Source organism: Pseudopodoces humilis, chromosome 1 (assembly GCF_049639895.1).
Source record: "Pseudopodoces humilis isolate 2021_Gansu_Grassland_sample_001 chromosome 1, ASM4963989v1, whole genome shotgun sequence".
In the NCBI taxonomy this organism is placed as follows: domain Eukaryota; kingdom Metazoa; phylum Chordata; class Aves; order Passeriformes; family Paridae; genus Pseudopodoces; species Pseudopodoces humilis.
The window spans coordinates 31,495,253-31,515,076 of record NC_142200.1 but is presented as its reverse complement, the minus strand read 5'-3'; the positions used below and the strand labels follow the sequence as shown (position 1 = coordinate 31,515,076).

At 37.0% G+C, this 19,824-nt stretch overlaps 1 protein-coding gene and 1 long non-coding RNA gene across 2 annotated transcripts; one reads left to right on the top strand and one right to left on the bottom strand.

Annotated features, from left to right (window-relative positions):
* Positions 1-576: 576 nt before the first annotated feature.
* LOC148185036 (uncharacterized) lies at positions 577-2,267 on the bottom strand. Its single transcript, XR_015774573.1, has 3 exons — positions 2,172-2,267; positions 1,235-1,365; positions 577-1,008 (listed from the first exon to the last, which is right to left on the bottom strand). It is a non-coding gene; the product is annotated as an uncharacterized LOC148185036 (long non-coding RNA).
* Positions 2,268-2,486: 219 nt separating this feature from the next.
* On the top strand, positions 2,487-18,927 carry TERF1 (telomeric repeat binding factor 1). Its single transcript, XM_014253285.2, has 10 exons — positions 2,487-2,679; positions 4,363-4,458; positions 6,601-6,731; positions 7,845-7,931; positions 9,193-9,342; positions 11,409-11,515; positions 12,655-12,720; positions 12,803-12,846; positions 13,837-13,907; positions 18,164-18,927. The coding sequence occupies exons 1-10, from the start codon at positions 2,487-2,489 to the stop codon at positions 18,320-18,322; spliced, it is 1,104 nt and encodes a 367-aa protein (XP_014108760.2). The 3' UTR covers positions 18,323-18,927.
* The last annotated feature ends 897 nt before the right edge of the window (positions 18,928-19,824 follow it).

Below are 19,824 nucleotides of genomic sequence, written 5' to 3'. Positions count from 1 at the left end.
TTAGTAAAGTAATCCACATATCTTTGGTAGTATTGCTATGATGAAGAGGGCAAGTCATTCTTATTGCCTTATTTAATGCTGTGTAAAATTTCATCCTGAATTTGTATATGTTGTTCTGAAATAGCTAAATGCTAAAATGCATATTTTTGGTGGATTAAAAAAAGATCTGTCATTTTTATGATGTTCCTTAAAGATTCTTACTAAAAATAAATTCAAACCAAAAAAAATTTAGCAGATGAACACTTTAGAAGACTAAAGCTTTTTAAACTGGAATTTCTAATGAATGAACCAAGAATAATCCAGACTATTGAGTCTGGAGACTAAGTCTATTGATATAATGATGCTGTTAAGTATGTATTAACTCATTTATTATTTTATAATACTGATAATTATTTGTGTTGTAATTTAGTCTTATTTCAACTGTCTTCAGGAGCAAGAGACAGCATTTTACAGATTTTACAAGTTTGAGTCAGACTCTTTGTACTTATTAAATTGCTACATATATACATTTATATATAGGTATGTATACACAGAGACAAAAATATAAACATACTAACTCCCTATGCCAAAGCCCATATAAATATATAAATATAATGGCTATATAAGTGTATAGATATATATGTATATAGGTATGCAATACATGTACATTGTATCTATATATATACATATGCATGCACACCTATGTATCACATATAGCTTGTATCTTTTATACTCTCAGTTAAACAAAATCCTCAGTTGGCTCTTAGTTATACTGGGATTAAACACCATTCACATTTGCCCTCTGCAAATCCATGAGCAGAAGAGGTTTCTAGCAGGAGCTCTGAGTAGCAAATAATTTTATCAAGAAATGCAAAGTGCAATATAAAATGTATAAAAGGCAGATAAACAATAACAATTCCCAGCATAAAAAGGAAAGTAAACGTGTTGCAGGCTTGGATACCAGGCTACTGGAGGTAAAACTGGGAAGAAAAATATTGCCACCATCACAGACAGAACTGGTAGAAACACCTGCAAGAGAAAGAAAAAAACTGGTTTAGGAATTACCTACTGTGATTTTAAACCTCATTCATAAGAATAAAACAATTTTTACCACACTAGAGTACCATTTCTCATGCTGCTGCAAGCTCACCCAGCACAAAAGTCATCTGACCTCAAAATACCTACAAGATAGGCATCTTTCCTAAAATACTTCTTCAGGCTTCTTCTATTGTCAAGGGGAAGAGATAAGCAGTACCTGAAATCCATTTGCTCACATATTATGGGCTCCTCAAGGATACTCAGGGCTGGGTGCTGTGCTGGCTTTGGTTGGGCCAGAGTTAGTTTTCTTCACAGTGGCTTGGTAAGGAGCTATGTTTCGGATTTGTGCTGAACACAGGGATGATAACAAAGATGATTTTGTTAGTACTGAGCAGACAGCACTTTACACTCAGCTACCTTGTCCTGCTGCTGTTTATCATGGTAATTTTCAAGCTCTGATCCACCTTCCTGTCAGTTTCTACTACAAAATTCATAAAATGCCTGCTCAATTAAACATTAATGCATAATAATCTATTTTTTCTGTCTACCTGGCTCATGTCAAACACTAAGAATTTTGATTCCTGAAATTATCAGCAGCAAGCTGTCACAATCTCATTCAAAGCGAAAATCTAAGTCTTGCACTCTATTAATACAGCTGCCCAAATAGAATAGTCTTTTAAGTTAAATTATGTGTTTTCTTGTCTCTGACCTCAATTTATTAATGCCACAACAAGACTGCTGTGGGTGCAATTTAACCTGAGCACAGGAGTCAAAGGAGGTAAAGGCCCCGCAGCTAATAACTCCTGCTCTCTGATACCACACTGTTCCTCCCTGGAGTGAAATAAAGCTCAGATTAAAGCCTTTCACCAGATCTACCACGGCATTGCTTGACCCTCCGTCATATCTCTGAGAGGAAAACTGTTCTGTACTTCCACACCTGCCTTAAATTCAGCCCTTCAGAGACTACCTTCTTCCTCCCTGGGTTTTACATTTTAACATGTACAAGTTGCCTTCTCAGATAGACACACTCCAGCTATTACCATCCCTCTTCACTTTCCAGCTTGGGCTTTGTTGCCAAGTCAAAGCTCAGACTTTGCAGTTTTTCCAGGTTCCTCCCTCCCTCCCTCCCTCCCTCCCTCCCGCAAAACACCCACGTTTCGCCTTTTTCTCTTCGGGAAGCGCGGGAGACCGCAGCTCTCAAAGCCACCGCTCCATATGGGACCGCAATCCCTCAACTTTCCCCCTCCGGCACCCAAAAGCATCTGGGGACCAAAACAACCGCGCGGCGACAACGACCTAGGCCGTGAGGGGGGGGCGGCGCTGATTGGTTGCACCTCGGGGAGGAGGGCGGGGCCTGGCGTAAAGGCTGTGTTGATTGGATACAGAGCAGGGCAGGGCGGAGCGATCTCTCTGATTGGCTGCGGAGCACTGAAAGTCAGTGCTGGCAGCCGTTGGCGCGCGGTTTGAAGATGGCGATGGCGGCCCAGGGTGAGCCGGGAGCGGCGGCCGGCGGCGGCAGCAGCTCCGTCAGTCCGGCCCCGCCTGCGGCCGTGGAGGCCGTGGCCGCGGAGTGGATGCTGGAGTTCGCCTGCTCCTGCCTGTGCCGGCATTTCGCGGAGCAGAGCGGGGTGGAGTTCTGGCGGTGGAGGGACGTTGCGCAGGGTGAGCAGCGGTGGCGCCGGTTCGGGGCTCTGGCACAGCCGCTCCCGGGACGGCCTGAGGAGGGCTCGAGTGGTATCGGCAGCACTCGCACACTGTGATAGTACAGCAGTGCTAGAAATACTTCAGAGACCTAGAGTCTATCAGAGATGAGATGAAATGAAATCTGGTGGCTGGATTTTGAATGGAAAAACATATTTAAAAAGAGAAATAAACTTTAGAGTGAGAATGGTTGGCAACTGGAAGTAAATGTGTAAGTCTCAGATGAATTTGATGGATTTATGATATTTTCATCTGTAAAAAGCAATTTAACTGAGGATACCAGGTTAGAGCTTTGGGGGATATTTTATCTTTGTATATGTTCTCAACTCAAGTGAACAGAGTAGTATGACTTGTTTAAACTTCTGCAAAAAATGGAATACAAAGGCATGCAGAATGATTATTAAAGAGATTGATATGGGATATGGTAAGAGATAAGAAATCAAACGATAACCCAATAAAGTGCTTTGAATGGGGGGCTGCTAGATTAAATTATTTTCGTTGCTTCTCGATGGCCTTTGCACTGCTACTCAGAGGGAGAATTGTTCTGAAGTTTCTTGAAGGTGGGAAGCAGAGACACTGTCAATGCAAAAGCAGATTGAAAATATCTCCTGAGAAGAACTGGGAGAACTGAGTATATCAGTAGAAACTATTAATTAAATTGTACAGAATTCAAGACCGTATGGAAATTAGAAGTAATAGCAAATTTTGAACTTGTTCCTACTCTGTTTTGCAACAGAGGAAAGAGTTTGGCAGTGTAAGATTATAAAGTCAATATTGCAAAAGTCTATGGGAAAAGGTAAGCACAGCCACAAGACTAAGAGAAAAGTGGGTGTGTTTTTTTCATAAAAACACAGAGCAATTACTCTTGCGTGCATCAAAGGGAGACCCTGCAGAAATAATGATTGTCAACAAGAAACTCAATTCAAACTGAAGCAATTGCAGAAAGATAGGAAGGTAGTGGTTCCAGATGATACCCAGTGGCTCCTTCGAACCCCAACAATTCTGTGATTCACTTTTCACTTTGAATGGTTCTGTATTATGGTGTGAAGATGAATTACTATAATCCAGCACATTAGCATAAGAAATTCACAGTTACCTTCGTGATGGGAATAAACTCATTATCGCTCCCATTTTAAAATATGTAATAATCCTTGTGACCTTCCAGCCTTGCACGGAGGATTTCCCTTGTAAATTTACATTTCTGAGTAAGCTTTCCCTGTCGTTTTTACTGCCATAGTAAGTTGCTATAGCAACATGTGCTACCAGTCTGCCTGTGGCTCATATTTTGTGGGCATTCTCTGGAAGTGTTCCTTGGAGCAGACAGCTGTCTTTTGTAGTAACGTACATCCCAAAAAAATCCCTAAATTTGATACTACGGTCTTTGAATTGGATGACTATAAACTGTGAATAATTCTGCTGTTTCTTCTGGAAAGGATATCTTCTTCTGGTCAAGCTCTTAAATATAATAAAATATAATTAAATATAATAAAGTTATTTTAGCATGGGAGAATACTAATTAAGTGTGCTTCATTGGTTTCTTAAGAAATTCAAAATTTGGTGAAATCTGATAACACACTGTCTAGTATATGTCTAACCACACTGTGGCAGTGTGGGAGCAATACTCACTTAACTTTTCTTTTCCAGCTCTTATTAATGGCCTCCCCCAAATACCTCCGCATCAGAAAAAAACAGTATACCTCTGCCAGCTTTTGATAAGAATTGCACAAGGAAAAAGCCTTGGTAAATACTCAGGTTCTTTTCTTCATTTGTTTAAAAATAGTTGCATGAACTTTTACAGAGGTGTATTAGATATGCTTAAACATAGCCTTTTCTGTGCATATCAATATATGTATATATTTATATAGATATGTCTATATATAAATTAATTGAATAAATTTCACATTCTGGACTGCCTTTATTACACATGTGACTGAGCTGTCTGCAGGACTGGTGTTATTCTCTGCTGACTGACTTAGCTGCATGGAGTTTGAACAATCATATACTTCTTAAATTACATGGGGGTTTTTTGTCAGAGTAGTATTGACAAAAGAAATACACTGGAAAGAACTGACTAGCTCTTAGTGAGCAATACTTGCAACTCAGGATATGGGTTAGAACTCAGGATATGTGTTCTTTTCCGCACATTTAACTTTAGAGGTTAAAGTAGGACAGACAGCAGGAATGAGAACATGGATGAAAAGGATAACTGCCCATGTTTCCTACAGAAGACTGTAAGACTTCCAGCTGGCAGCAAGTCCTTGGGGCTCTTATTCACTACCATACCTTCTCTTTGGCTATATTTGCAATTTATTGGTTTAGCCAAGATGATTTTGTTTGAGTTTCTGTAAGGCAAGGCATTAACTTTTTTTTTTTCACTGTTTGATAAAACTTTTTGGAATTTAAGGACTTCAGAAGCAGTCTTGAAAGCCTGAGCATGGGAAAAAAAAGTGTATTCTAGCCTAGCAATGTCACAAAGTCTTGTTTTTAGACAATTAAATTTCCTATGTTGCTTATGAGTATGAGTATTACGTCATCCTGATTTAATTTAGCTTGAGAATCAAATTCTAACATTTAAAATAGTTCATCAAATTATTTAAAATAGTATACAAACTATGATTTTTTTGTGCTAATGCTCTAAATTATTGTATATAACACTTGAGAATATGCATTCATTCATTCTGTTTTTATCTTATCAGTAGAGAATGATCTGTGTGGTGAGGAAGATTGCATGTGTGTAGTAGGTATTGCATCAGGTGTAGCTGTACAATGTACATCGAAAGCTAATATATGGTAGCTTTCCTATTTTTTCTAGTTATTAAAATATTTGATCTATGCTGATCACACAGAGTAGGCTGTTTCAACTCTAAGAGCTAAATACTTCGGTTTTACACTATTAAAATGAAAAATATGAAGTGTCATGTTACTTGGTTAAGACAATAATTAGAGAAAGATGTGTTTTTGTTTTAGTTGTGTGTATATATATGTACATAATCCTGTTTGAAATGTCGTTGTTTGACATTGTAGCAGGTATAAAATAATTTTTCTCTCTACATTGAGCAAATTGTTTACCTTCTGTCTGAAAAATACTTAGTGAAAGTAATAAGTTAAGAGAGATTCTGCCAATGCCATAAAATGAAGGCATAAGTTCAGTGAATATCTTGAATTAAGCTAGCAAAAAAGCACTTGTGCACCTGCCAGCTCCTCCTGCATCTGTTACATTGGCACAGCCACTTGTGCAGGTGTGCAGGGACCAGACTGGGAAACTGCTTGAGGGTGTTGAGGGGATAAATATTTGGCTAGGCTAGATTTCTGCCACTACTGGTCACTGAACCTTTGCTGGGAGTTTGGACAAGCCTTGGTGCTGGCACAGCAGTACCCTGGTGTGGGAGGCTGCTTCTGCTTTTTCAGTGACACTCATGTACATCTGAGTTTCCCTCTCAGTTTGAACACTTCAAATACAACAAAAAAGTTAAGACATGGAAATACTGGTAGACTCAGGGAAAATAATAAACCTACTTAGCATGGTGATTATATAACAAAATCAATAGTATCAGTATCAAATGTTGTGATATCTGATGCTAAGTTTAATGTATCATTAGTGCCAGCCCAAATACCTAATTGCAAGTGGTACTTTAAGGGAACAATGATTAGCTGACATAATACCCCCTGAAAATGCAGCAGTAATGTTATTAGCAAGGGTAGGAAGAACCAGTCTCTCTGAAAAGAAGACAATTGCTTCAGGTTTCTTAAACACACCTGAAAATTGAGGGAAAAGGAATTGAAATTGTGTACTACGTATCACTTTACTGCATATAAATAATATAATCTGTTTAACTTTATTCTTTAACTTTTATAAGTACTTTGGTTTTTTCCTCCTCTAAGGATTACATTTTGAAAATGATCAAAGAATTTCACCTTTGGAATCTGCTCTGTCTTTCTGGACTTTACTTGAAAGGGAAGAAATGAAACTGGAAAAGCTTCATGAAGATATTCGTCGTTTGATTCAAATTCAGGTCTGTGCAACTTACTCATAATGCTTCAGGATGCTACCTACTCATTGGGAATGAGTAGCTGGAATGCTGCCTGGCAGGAAAGGACCTGGGGGTGCTGGTCAACAGCAGCTAAACAACAGCCAGAATGTGCCCAGGTGGCCAAGAAAGCAAATTACATCCTGGCTTATATCCAGAACAGTGTGGCCAACAGGACCAGGGCAGTGAATATCTGCTATGCTCAGCATTGATGAGGCCACACCTTGAATCCTGTGTTCAGTTCTGGGCCCCTCAGGAAAAGAAAGACTTTGAGGTGCTGGAGAGTGTCCAGAGAAGGGCAACAGAGTCTGGAGCATGAGCCCTACAAGGAGCAGCTGAGGGAGCTAGGAGTTGTTTAGCCTGGAGAAAAGGAGGCTCAGGGGGGACCTTATCACACTCTACAACTGCCTGAAAGGAAGCTGTAGGGGCAGTGGTGGTGGGGGTTGTTCTCTTCTCCCAGGTGACCAGTGACAGGATGAGAGGAAATGGCCTCAAGTTGTGTCAGGGGAGGTTTAGATTTGGCATAAGGAAAAGCTTTTACACACAAATGGTTGCACAACATTGGAACAGGCTGCCCAGGGAAGTGGTGGAGACACTATCCCTAGAAGTGTTTGAAAAAAACATGGATATGGCACTTGAGGACATGGTTTAATGGTGAATATGGTGGTGGGTGCTAGGTTTGTGGTTGGACTTGATGACTTTAAAGGTCTTTTCCAACCTTAAAAATTCTAGTCTATCCTGCTAAAACAGAGCCCTTTTTACAAAAAGCTTGGGCTATTAGCACACTGAATGGAATTTTCAGTTTTAGTACAGAGTAAATTGATCTGCACAGGGGACCTTTTTCTATCTCATATGGTTCCTGTTTGTACCAGTTCGAATTTGTTTCAAAAGCTGCCAATCTGAAAAAGATGTCAATTGAAATAAATTCCAAAACCAATTTCAGAATTGTTAGAAGTAGATAAGTGTCAGTAACCCTTAAATATATAATCATCTGAATTTTGGGAGTCATAGAAAACTGTAGAATTGTGAATTCTCTTGTTTTTTCTGAATCTCAGGTGGAAAGTATTTAATCATACCTTGTAATTATGTTTCTTGTAGATTGTAGCAGTCCATATGGAAAACAGATACTTCAAGGAAGCTGCTGAGGTTCTTGAAAGGCTGTTCACAGACTCTGAATCAGATAAGGTAGTAACTTGCTTAAATTGCATTAAAAGCTCTTGATTTTCAGAGGAGAAAGAGGGGAGTCAGTTTTCAAAGCTAGCAAATCCTACCTGCATAACTTCAATCTCATTATTGTCTATGCAGTCACTTTCACACTTTTGTCACTTTAAAATATAAAAGGAAATTTCTGTCTAGGAGACAGATAGAAATACTGGATAATTTGTGGGAGTAAAATGTTTTTAGCAGCAGCTGTTCTTCATCCCCTCTCCCACTTCATATGAGGAGTGAGATGGCACTACAAATTCTGGGAATTTGATAGTGCTGGCTATTAACAGCCAGTTTGCTGATTTCTATTGTAGTGGACTCTGTTACCTCTGATTAGTGTTCTATGTACCAAAGCATCCCAGGGAAGGAAAACTCATTAGCTTCTGTAGTATAGACTGAATGCTATTATGCCTCTGCCTGGAAAAGTCAACATATATGTCAGTCTGCCTCCTGGTTTGAAGTTGACTGTATCATTCAGAAAGTTACAAGCTTGAGTGAATATCTCTTTAATATAACAGTTAGTGCACACACTTGAGTTTGCTAAGGCAGAGAAAAGAGCAATAGAAGAGCTGCAGGTGAAAAGAAGTTAAAAATGCTGCCTATATCTTCAGCTGGAATATTAGGACACGTGTTCTTCGTAAGTAGTAGCCTGTGTATAACTTACTCTTCAGATACGTTTCCATTCAGAGGATTTGGAGGTTTGGAAAATCTAGATTGTAGTAATAGTACTCAAGTTCATAAATAAAAATGCAGCCTCTACACAGCTATATTGGCTTTGGTAAAATTCAGAGGGATTGGTAGACAAAATGTGAATTTCTGATTATCAGCATTGATGTGTCCTTAATGCTGCTGTACTAAGTTATCCTTTTCCTGAACGCTGTACGCCCCTTCCAATGGCAGTCTTTTTTGAGGCAGCAAATGAGAAGAGAGAACTGAGTAATGGGTGACTTCATCTGTGTGTTTTTCCTCCACTGAGAAGCCTGCTTTCAGTGTTATCTGTAAAGGAAATGAACCTGTGAATCTCTGGTCAGTTACATTTCACCATTTACTGAGAACATAAAGTAAATAGCTGGTATTATGCCTAGTTGACTCCAGAACTCTTTCAAACTGTAGCATGAAGCTGTATAGGGATATTCAGGAAACTATATAATCATCATATTTAGCTTTCTGTATTTCCTGTTTAACATAGATACCAAGTTTACTGTAGGATTTGTGTTGTATAAAGCTGTGCTTTTCTTAGCCTTTAAGGGTGAAGCTGGCAACTGTAATTAAAACCAAGGATCCATATGTTCCTCTTCTCCAAAGCTTCAGTTACAGTCTTTTGATAAGTAAAATCAAGTCTTACATTGAACTTTTCATGAAAGAAAATGAAACTAACTTCTTAATACAGGTATGTTGAAAATATTTTAAAAACTCTTGAAAAAACTTACCTGATACAATTAAATAGATTTATCCTTTGAAGGGAGCTGTTTAGGCAATATTACATTACTGTATTAGATAAAAAGGAAACTTTGCCTTCCTTTGGATTGTCTTATATTCAACATTTTTGTTTTAAGTACTATGTCTTGGAGAAAGTTAGTAGGAAAGAGAGACTCCTCTAAAGTATCTTCTATGAATGTTTTACCCACAACTGTTTTGATTAGAAAAATAGTTAGGAAAATAGTGTAATTAAAACAAGATCGGTTTAAGGGAAGCAGTTCTGATATTGGACTCCTTAAAAAACGTAGCTTTATATATAATGCTTATTTTATTTAAGCCTACATGACTTCTCATATTAAAAATAAAATCAAGACCTGTTAATCTGGCTAAAAGTTTTAGGAATGTCAGGAGTTAGGAAATAGAAAACTATTATTACTGTCTTCCTGTAAATAAATGCTCCTTACAAACCGTCTTGTTCAAAAGTGATTTAAAATTGGCAAGAACAACATTCCTTCTTCAGTTCATCTTCAAGAGGATTGTAAAGAATTTCTCTTATGTTTACTTCATATAAAAGAATATTGAATTATTCAATTACAAAAGCACAGACATCTAAAGGTAATAAGAAGCAAATTTTAAATAAACAATCCTGAAGTTCCTCTGTGTTTTTTATTTTCTTACCAGAGAGACAACTTATTAAACGCAGTCAAAGTATAATACAAGGAATACCTTTTAATGGTTTCACATGACTGTCAGTTTTCAAGTTTATTTTCCAAGGCTCTCTCTTTGAGTCTAAGAGGAAGTGAGGCTTTGAGGTGTCAGAGAAGGCCCAGAACTCCATAGTAGCATGCCTAAGGTCCTTACTGCCTGCACACTTGTCCTACTGTCTGCACCCACATTGCAAATCTTACTTTGAACAGAGTTGTTCTGGCACATGGAGGGGACAACTTCGTGAAGAATTCCCACTCCTGTGCAGCACACAGGTTTCCCAGCAGGGTACCCTGACTCCTCTGCAGAAGAACACTCTAGCTTTAACTGTTAATTTCTCTTATCTTTCTTCTAGTGCCATGTGTAGAAGTATAATCATAGAATAGTTTGGATTGGAAGGAACCTTTAAAGGTAGTTTAGTCCAACCTCCTTGCAATAAGCAGGGACATCTTCAATTAGATCAGGTTGTTTTGAGCCCATTCAACCTGGCCTTGAAGGTTTTCAGGGATCAGGCATCCAAACATCTTGCTGGGCAGCTCATTCCATGTTTTGCCACTCTCATCACAAACAAAACAAAATTCTTCCTTATATCTAGTCCAAATCTACCCTCTTTTAGTTTAAAACCATTAACTCTTGTCCTACCACTACAGGCCCTGCTAAGGAGTTTGTCCCAACTTTATTCAGTGTAGGAGGCCCCTTTTAGGTACTCTATAAGGAGTAATGAATTACTACTTCCTTCTCTTGGCAATAAAAGAGAAATAATCATGGTTTGTAGCTGAAAGTTTGAGCAGGATATTAGAAATATTTTTTGCCAGTGGAAAAAAGATTACAAGCCTAAGGTCTGTTTAGACATGTCTTTTGAACGTGTTACATGTATGCTTTGTCCTGCCATATGCTACAGAACTAGATAAACTTGACATCTGTCAGTTTTAGCTTCTAACCTAGTTATAAAAACCAAACTTTGGAGTACTTTGATAGATTTTGCAGTCAGTTAAGCTCTGCAATTTACTTCACACATTTTTAAGTTCATTCATTATGCAACTATTTGTTGTATTTCTTTGTGTCCATATAAAAATCAGTTGCAGCTATGACTAAAATTTCTCCAAGTTATCAGTTGATAAAGATCGTTATGGATTTCAACTAAGCATGCTAAAGTTGTTTTGAAACTACTTAGCTTAGTTTACTTACTTAGTTTAATGTTAATACCTTTGAAATGTCTGTCAAATAAGCACTGCTAGTTCTAATAAAAATTATACATATTAATCTTAGTGCAAACTCCTATCTAGGTATTGCCTGACTTTAATTTTAAGGTATCAATTCCATTTCTCACAGGAAGCCACAAAACACGTAGCATCTAAAGGGTTGGGAGCAATAGCATTGCAAAAGAAACCTGTGGAAGTTAATGAAAATGACAAAAGTGATTTGGAAACAAAACAAAGGTTTGTATTATTATACTGCTAAGGGATATGTTTGGACAGTAACATGAAACTTGTAGACCAAAGAGTAGGTAGAAGCAGGGATGTTAAATTCCAAACTGTTGTCCTATAGAAAATTAGCGACAAGCACATTGCCTATTTTTTTTTTGTGCTCTTCTGTGGTTGTTACTTTTGGCATTTACATCAAATAGCTTGTCATTAAGTTTAATTATTTGTGAGGTTGCACAATTTGTAGTTTAAACAGCTGTCAGTCTATAATAATAAAAGCACAAAAATACTTTGCTTTTTTAATGTTTGATTGAACCCTTTAGTTCTAATTTCAGGCCATAGATCATCTCAAGAAGAAAAAGAATAAGGAAATGGAATCAATCTTGCATTTTTCTTACCGCTGACCCCTTAATCATGCTAGCGTGAAGGGAAATATTTATGTTGCTTCATGATTCTGACAGTGCAAACCTTCAGAACAATTACATGATTATTTTGGAAAATACTCATATTATAGGTTTATCACCACTTGTTTTTCAGGGAGAATAAGTTGCAGTCTTTAGCTGGGATAGTCTGTATTTCTTAATTTTTGTACTAGGAATGCTTGGTATTATTTAGTTAAGAAAATTGGCTGATGCAGACAGTATAGAGGAAGACAAGTCTTAAGATTTTTCAGTTTACTTTTTTAGAAGGGCAACTCCTGATGCATCTGAGAGATATGATGAAAGTCTCATTGAAAAAAAACTATGGAAATAATTCCTGATGAAAAATAGAAGTGCAAAATGCCTCTTATCTTCAGCTTAAAGGTCTTGGGAACAGGCTACCCAAAGGAAGTTGTCACAGCACCAAATCTGACAGTTCAAGAACCCTTTGCACAGTGGTCTCAGGCACATGGTGTGACTTCTGGGGATGCCTTTGCAGGCATCCCCAGAAGCTGAACTCAGTGAACCTTGTGGGTCCCTTCCAACTCAGCAGATTTTGTATTTCCTTTCCAGGTGTAGGGAGGCAAGGTTAAGAGAATGAATGCATTGATGCAGTTAGTGATTTTATACCACTTCTGAGAAGTCTTAGGATTTTCTTTTGTTTAAATATTGTTGAATCATATAAAAGGCAAGTTGCTGCCTAGGAAATAACTTTTTTTGTCTTTTCATTTTAAGATTGATGAAAGAGGAGCGGTATATCAGAAATCAGTCATCTGGAAACATAAAAAAGCCCACAGTAAGGTAAAAAAATTTGTTGTTGCTCTGATCACAGACTTTTCGTCAAGTTCTTTGTATTTTGATTTCAGATTTGTGTTCTTTGCAGGAGAAGTTCAGGACAGAAACCCAAAGAGAGCAGAGCTCTTCAGAGTGAGTATTTCAATGCAGTCATGTCAAACACTTATTTCTAACTGCTATGAAATGTGATTGGATTAATGCAGAAATGATTGTGGTGGATAAAAACACTCCAAGTTGTATGCAGTTTCTGCACAAATGCAGAATATATGCATATTTAGGAAGCTGTGAAGTGGCTTAAGGTTCTCTAGCAATTAATTTTGCAAAATCATTCACTATTTTCTAGTTTGCTTGGTTGTTTTATGGTCCTTAGGGTTCTTTTGTGCAAAAGAAAACTGACAGCGGAGTACTGAAATTAATTTCTTTCTGAATTCTGTGCTAGATAACTTGATTTGGAAGGGACTAATGAAGTTCGCTAATGGGAAAAGCAAATTGTACTCTAAAATGCACGAAGCAGGATATTTGTGCATTTTCCTGGTATTACTTCTTAAAAACCTAAAAACAGAGATAATATAATACTTATAAGTTCTTAAGACCATTAGCACTCTCTTACCACAGAGAGATGATGATATAGTTCCTGCACGTGTCCATGTGTTGCACATGGAAGGACAAACTCTTATGATGCCCTGAATGCTTGCCACAGTTAAAACCTGATACACTTACTTGGAAATGATGGGATTTGTATACAAAGAATCATAGCTCTGATTGTTACTTCTCATTCTATGTAAAATGAGACTAGTGCATATAGTAAAAATGTTTTTATCAAAATGCAATGTTTTATTATTAGGTACTAATTTTTACCTAAGTGTATAAAATATAATTCTTCTGTAAGCTCTACTGTATAGAAAATACAGTGGGTTTTTTGAATAGCTTATTTTTTTAAGCCCTTGGATTATGGCAAGATATCAAAGTATACTTGTATGTAAACAGACACTGAAACTTTCCCAGTCTGTCAAAGCAAATCAAAATAGTGTACATTCTTGTCACTTGTAAATGGTAAAATGCAAAACTGCTTCCTTGATGTTGACTCCTCATCATTCTGGACTTATATTAACTGTCTTCTAGGTCTTAACAACATGCAAAATGTGGGAAAAAATGGAGTTTCTTTTGTAGCTGAATGTAGCCGAAGAAGACAGGTTTGTATTCTCTTTTCTATTCTCTCTCTATTCTATTCTCTTTTCTAAATGTAGATAGAATGAATCTGAACGCACTGATTTTTTTTTCTCAGCTTTATTCAATCTAATTTTTAAATCTAGTGCTTAGATTTTAGGTTCTGTAGATTACTCAAGTGCTACAGCTCCTGAAATAGTTACAGTCCTTTTCTTTTCAAAGACAGGAAATAAAACATATTTTTGCTGTTTCAAATATTGTTGCTAATGCTTCCAAGCCTTTTATTTGTTGAACTACACTGTTACCAAAGCTTACTGTGATACAAAATATTCTTTCCACAGTTTTGATAAAAGAATTCAGGATGTCATTTGCCTGTGAGAATTTTGGCCAAATATCAGAGGCAATTTGTTTTCCAGTTTAGGAGGTTAAAGATTTAGCAATTTTATAATTCAATTCTTTGTTTATGTGATGTAAAAATATATTTACTTGGGAAACTACTCTATAGTTTTATAAACCAAATGGTAGGGTCTTCTTACAATGCTACATTTCAAATGATCCTGTGCTCTCTTCGTGGGTAAGCCTACTTCACTGAATTATATTAAAATAACTCTACTGTGTTCACTAATGCTGGAATTCCCATTGGTGGGAAATGCAGAAGTGTATACCTTAATAGAATGCAATTTGAAGCTGATTTGATGTCGGGGTCTTTCAAGCTAATTTTTTCTTATAGCAAATTTTCTCTCATAAGTATTCAGCATTTTATCATGATAAGTGAAAAAATTAACATTAAATAAATGTATTGCCATTGTTGGATTCCTCTTCATAATATATTTTAGGAAGCAATGTGGAGTCTTTCTGTTTAGATAATAGTGCAAGTTATAGTCGTATATCCATTTTGATGTGAGCTGTTTAATTTTTCTGGTTCATTTTGATATTTCATTTTCATATGACAGGGAAGACCAAATTGATGTATGTTTGGTTTTGGTTTTTTTCTAGAAGAGAGTTGTACTTACTCCTGTTTCTTTAAGCATTTTTACTGAAGTTGAAGTACTGGTTAAATCTTCAGTTACATGCTGTCTTCAAATTGGTTGAGGTCCTAATTATACCTCATCTATCCTTGAAATTTGAGCCTCTAAAAAGAGTTTTTCACTTTCTCACAAATCTCAGGAATGGTTAAATCACTGACAACCTCTTTAAAAGCTGCAGATAAAACCAGAGTCCTAAAAAAAAAAGCAGCCCTTACTGGATTTGCTTTTTGCCTTTAAAGACATAATTACTTTATTCCAGTATATACTTGGATAGGTACCTTTTTAGCCAATTGCTGGTAAGCATGAACATTTCCATTGAGTTTATCAACATCCAGAATTAAACTATTTGGACCACAGTGACACAGAGGTAATGAAAGCTTTGTATTCACATATTTTAATGCTGAGCTAGTTTGTTATGGGGTCACCTACAAGCACTGTGTCTAGGTCTAGGGCTTACATACACATCTTGTTAGAAAAAAAAATAGGAGTTGTTTGCTTAATTATGTTCTTATAGTTCAACCTTAATTGAAATATAAAGACTAAATTTGTAGAGAATGAATCTGACAGTGGCATTGAAAATTTTAAAAGAACTTAAATGAAGCTTAAGATTCAAAACTGTGTTTCTTTCAACACTTAGAAAAGTTGTAGGCATTTTCTCCCTCTGTAATATTTATGCCTTACTCCCTACCACTGAAACGTCATAAATGTTTTATGGAAAGCAATGATAATTGGCCTTTTAAACAATAAATCTGCTTCTCTGCTTAATCATCTGGGTTATAAAATTGTCCACATGCTTGAAAGAATGCAATGAATGTCAGAGCTGTTGACTTCTAGAACTTCCTTTTCCATGTAGTCCCTCATTCAATGTTGGCATTGTTTGCTCTTGTTTTGTAAATGGCATTTCATTGCAATGGTTCAGTGCCCATTTTCAGCTTTTCATTGCAGTGTTTTCAGTTAGCATAGAACAATCTGCAGTGCTATTGAAAGGACACATACTTTATTTTCTCATTCCTAAATTAGGGGATGCAAGTGTCACAGAATTTAGGGAAGAATTTGTGCTCAATTTTATACCCAGTAAGTATATGGCAAGTCCTTTGAGTTGTCTAAAATGTGGATGATACTTTATTTAAATTAAACAATATGTCTGAAAATCTGAGTGTTCAGAATTTAGTCAGACTTTTATGGAAAAAAAAATACATATATTTAAAGCTAAAGGAGAAAACTCTGCTTGAGCAGAGTCCCATAATGCATAAAGGAAGACAGATTACTAGAGCAGAACCAACTCTAAGGAACAGCAAGATCTTTTGATATGTGAGGGGGTGTCTTCACATTCTGCCTGGCAAACTCAAGTTTGCTCTGCTGGTGTTCAGAGCTGGCCAGATGTCACATTGCTGTGGACCAGGCACTGTGCTGATGTGAGCTCAAGCGTAGTGCTGCTTTATGTCCAGGCTTTCAACCAGTCTTGTAACAGTGCAAAGTGGACATCTACATAAATTGTGTCCCAGAGAGGATGACAGCTTGTCAGTGAGTGGGGCAGGGAGCAAGTTACAGTGAAAAGAAAATTAATCTGTCCCTGATTTACCTGTAAAGCAGGCCCTCATTTATACAATAAATGGAAGAAATTTATTTTTTAAAAAAGGTCAATGTAAGTAATTAAAAATCAAAACAGGCTAAAAACAACCTTTTTAACAGCAAATATAATTAATCATTGCAAGTAATATGGGTTGTGATCGTCTCTTTTGATGAAAGTATTTGAATTATCTGGTGTTGTAGGTCAAGCATAACTGTGTTACTTGAATAAAGATTTTATTTAGGAAAGTTTTCTGGCATGCTCTGAAATGACATGAACTACATGATTCCAATGGAATCTCTGGCCTTTTAGTATAGCAGAAAAAAAAGCTATTCACTGCTAATATTGCAAAAGATCTGTGGAACAGGAAGACTCAGAAAAAGTATTTTTGATAAAGGTTATACTACTTTAGAGAAGTTTTAGGTTCCTAACTGTTTAGAAATACAGTTGAATGACTATTACTTGTAATTCTTTCACTGCTTAGTGAAGTTTGTCAGTGATCAAAGTTTACTGAAGAGGCCCTGATACTTGCATTAAGCTGGAATAAATTCAACTTTGAGATGTGAAGCTTGGTCTTTACATACCTCAGCTTGGACTTTGTGTAGATGCCACATTTTCCCTTTTTGGAGAATAACCAGGATACAGTTTTCATCTGTCACAGTTTTGAGGCTGAATATTATGTAAGCTTGTTTCCCATCAGAGACTTCCCCCCATCTTTCATTTCTGAGCCCTGCTGCAACTTTTAGAAACTTAAATTTAACAGAAGGGTGGAACCATGCAGAATAGCACTCAAAATTGTCACCTGGCCAGAGACTGAACTGATGATACTTACAAGAGCAGAATCTTTTAAAGATCCCAGAAGGATTCCACATCATTAAGAAATAAATTTATTTTTTCTTCTTATTTCCATGGATGTGGGTTCTTGTGCCACTGACCATTGTATTGACTGGGTGTTCCTGCTGCTCATCCTCCTTTGTGCGCAAGCAGGAGGATATGCATTTGTGTAATGACAGCAGCCATAAGATTTACATTTCCATTGGGTACATTGTTTTCATAGTTAAGTGATGTTTGTTCCCCCGTAATTCACATTTCCTTGCACTTATCAGATCTACTAGTTGCCTTTAAGCTGAGCCTATTCCTTTGCACCTGCATTTCCCTTTCTGCCCAGTTCTTTACAATTTTGAAGCTTTCAGTTGTAAAGGTGAGCCATAACATGATTCTCTAATGTTCCCTTCTGCTTTATAGCAAACACCATTTATCTACTTAATAGTTGGGAGTGATCTGTTACTTACAGAAGGAGGTTTTATTCATATTCTGGGAAACCAACCTTTCTTTTATTCCACCAAGATATAAATTTTAGGCCTTGGATTTATCCATTTACAATTCTTATGGCTCTTGTAATTCTATAAACATCTTTTACTTCCAATCCAGTTACTCCAATTAACCCAAGGTTTTATTAACACAGGTCCCCTTTGTGAGCCCCCATAAAGTTCTATTTGTTCAGTTACCAATTTATCATTTATCTCTAGTTTCAAGATACGGTGCTTAAAGAAAAGCCCTCTGACAACTGTATTCTAATAACTAGAGAGCTGTTTGAAAACTTGCTTTTATATTTGCTATAATCGCTGATATTAATATCTTCCTCTGTTCATTTTTCTGGTATTTGTCTCTGCTCTTGCCCTAGCGATGGACTCACAAAGAAGACTTGGAGCTGAAATTGGGAGTAAGGGAGTTTGGAGTGGGTAACTGGGCTAAAATTTTAGTCCATGGTAACTTCAACAACCGAACAAGTGTCATGTTGAAAGACCGGTGGAGAACATTGAACAAGATGAAGCAAAACTGATTTGGACTACAGGAAACAACTCTTCTTGACCTTTCAATACATGAGGACGTTCTCTGTTACTTTCAGTCAGACATTATTTTCAGAATAACATCTTATTTTAGTCTCAGTGTCCAGCAGTGTTGCTGTCATAAAACATTAAACAGAATACTAATTGGTATAGAACACTCATGTAAGCTCATTTGCTCTGGTAATGATGACTTAAATGTAAAGTCTGGCCGTTTTTGCTATATGCAATAATAGATGGCCTAGATTCTGAAATGTGAAAATGTTTGCAGTGATTTAGGAAATGTCTGTTATGTAAATGGGTGTATTAGATCTGAATGGTGACATCTTTAGTTTGATGGAGGCTATAAAAGGTCAAATGTTCTGTATTTTAAAGGGCTGTATCTCTTTTTAGATTGACCTTTTCATCATTTTACTTCCTGCCATATAATCCATTCTAATCTGTTTTGCTTGACTTTGAAATTTTGGTCAGACTTGTCATCTCTGTAAGTTATACCAAAAAGTATGTATGTATTAGTATTGCTGATTTTATGAGCTGATGGTTTGTTGTTTGTTTCTGCAGTTAAAAATGTGTAAATTCATATACTGTTGTAAGTAACAAAGGGACTGGTTTATTTTTTACATGGACAGGAGCACTATTATACTAGCACTTAGCATCTCTTGGTTAGCTTGTGCCACCTACCTTGTCATGACAAGTGACTTCTTCCAGACCAGCAGGAAAGGGAAAGTTCAATAACACATGGCAAAGTGGGGATCAGTAACGAGTCTACACTGTCAGTGACAGCAAAGATACACTTTGGGGGTCACTATCAAGGTCTCTGCTGGCCACTGCAACCTCCTGCTCATGGGAGATTGGAACAGATGGATGATGGCACTAGCCGGTCTCTCTGGATTCAGATCATTTGGAAGAGACTTCCACAATCTCAGGAAACTCACGCTTTCCATACTGGTGTGAATCTAGTGACTTGAACTAACATAATACAGCATTCTTTTAAAAGTGAAATCCCCTGAATTCATATTTTTTGTGCCTTTTTTTCTTGGCTAAGGTTTTTATTTTCCAATAACCTTACAAGAAAAAGCAGCTGTCTGAATTGGTCATAATAAAACAAAGCTCTCTGAGACAATTTTCCCCATTAAAAAGGAAAACATTCTTGAAGTCTGCAATGTTCAGAAAGCATTAAAATAATCTGTTTTCTGTTTTGGAGGCCTGCTTTCATTACGATAAAATAGTAAAATACAGTTCAAAGGTTTGTGCCACAACACATTCTTGACAGAACCTCAAGCAGATCACCTTCCTCATTCTTGCCAAGAAACCACTATGATTTCTTCTAGGAAGTCTTAATGTTGCATGGGGATACTGCCTGTCTTAACAGGAAATTTTCTCAACCTGCACAGTAGTCTTGTCAGAGCTCAGATGTTGCAGGTTCTATGCTCATCATTGTAGCTGAGCATTTTTAACTAGTAATAAGTAATTTTTTTACCTTAGTCACAAAGTCTTG

What these genes read in the sequence shown, in the direction of transcription:
- TERF1 (XM_014253285.2), top strand. Translation starts at nt 2,487, where the DNA reads ATGGCGATGGCGGCCCAGGGTGAGCCGGGAGCGGCGGCCGGCGGCGGC. An exon ending in GTGGAGGGACGTTGCGCAGG is followed by an intron (nt 2,680 to 4,362) that starts GTGAGCAGCGGT and finishes TTTCTTTTCCAG; the next exon opens with CTCTTATTAATGGCCTCCCC. An exon ending in ATAAAAAAGCCCACAGTAAG is followed by an intron (nt 12,721 to 12,802) that starts GTAAAAAAATTT and finishes TGTTCTTTGCAG; the next exon opens with GAGAAGTTCAGGACAGAAAC.